The sequence below is a fragment of the Galeopterus variegatus genome, unplaced genomic scaffold (genome assembly GCF_000696425.1).
Source record: "Galeopterus variegatus unplaced genomic scaffold, G_variegatus-3.0.2 Scaffold6795, whole genome shotgun sequence".
Classification (NCBI taxonomy): Eukaryota; Metazoa; Chordata; class Mammalia; order Dermoptera; family Cynocephalidae; genus Galeopterus; species Galeopterus variegatus.
Window position 1 is genome coordinate 38696 of NW_007732906.1, and position 886 is coordinate 39581.

Here is an 886-nt window from a genome sequence, read left to right on the forward strand (position 1 = left end):
CATTCTAAACTAAAATTTACATATAGTTGTCATAGTCTGTGTAAGCCAAATATTACATTGATTCTATGGCCTCAATTTATTTTTTACACTCATGCTAGTCACTGGGTATTAACTGCACACTGCATTATGTAAGCGAGACAAGTATTATTACCTTTTTGTACAGATGAATAAACAGAATCAGAGCAGGAGTCAACATCTTATTCAAAATTATATAGTTAATAAATGATAGAGCTGGGAGTATAAACTCAAGTTTTATAATATTTTTGAAGTAATGCTTTTTTCCTGAAACATTCTTTCTTCCTTACCTAATATCTACCAAAAAAAAAAAGCCTTCAGTAATCTGGAATTTAGGAAGAGCTTTTCCCAGATATGGGGAAATAAAGCCTTATTACTCTTGGCCAGTGTTACTTTCATAAGCTGTTGGACATAGTTCTGCAGCAGACTTCCATGATTTTTTTTTTTTTACTTCCCTTCCATTATTGCATATATACAGCTTACTTCTAGGTATTTGCCATTTCAATTATAATAGCGAAAGAATGGGGAACTAGAATTAATTACAAGTAAAATCTTTTCTTTTAATAGAGAGAGGGAGAAAAGGATCATCAGGTGCGTCTGGCAGTTGGAAATGGTATACGGAGTGATGTATGGAGAGAATTTTTAGACAGATTTGGAAATATTAAGATGTGTGAATTTTATGGAGCTACCGAAGGAAACATTTGTTTCATGAATCACACTGGGAAAATTGGATCAGTTGGGAGAACAAATTTCTTTTACAAAGTAAGTACAGTATTTTCTTTATAAATGAACAAATACATTGAGGTCTGCTAACTCTCTTCTAGACTTACTGCTTGTAAATCATGGTAAATATATTATCACTTTTTTTTTT

The 886-nt window shown here is 31.8% G+C and overlaps 1 protein-coding gene across 1 annotated transcript in view; it reads left to right on the forward strand.

Annotated features, from left to right (window-relative positions):
* Positions 1-886, forward strand: part of SLC27A6 (solute carrier family 27 (fatty acid transporter), member 6) — a gene marked incomplete at its 5' end in the record, with an annotated part of 62338 nt that overhangs the window by 30782 nt on the left and 30670 nt on the right. The window contains one exon of the mRNA XM_008591266.1: positions 583-777. Within this exon, the coding sequence (XP_008589488.1) occupies positions 583-777 (195 nt within the window). The remainder of the gene's footprint in view (positions 1-582; positions 778-886) is intronic.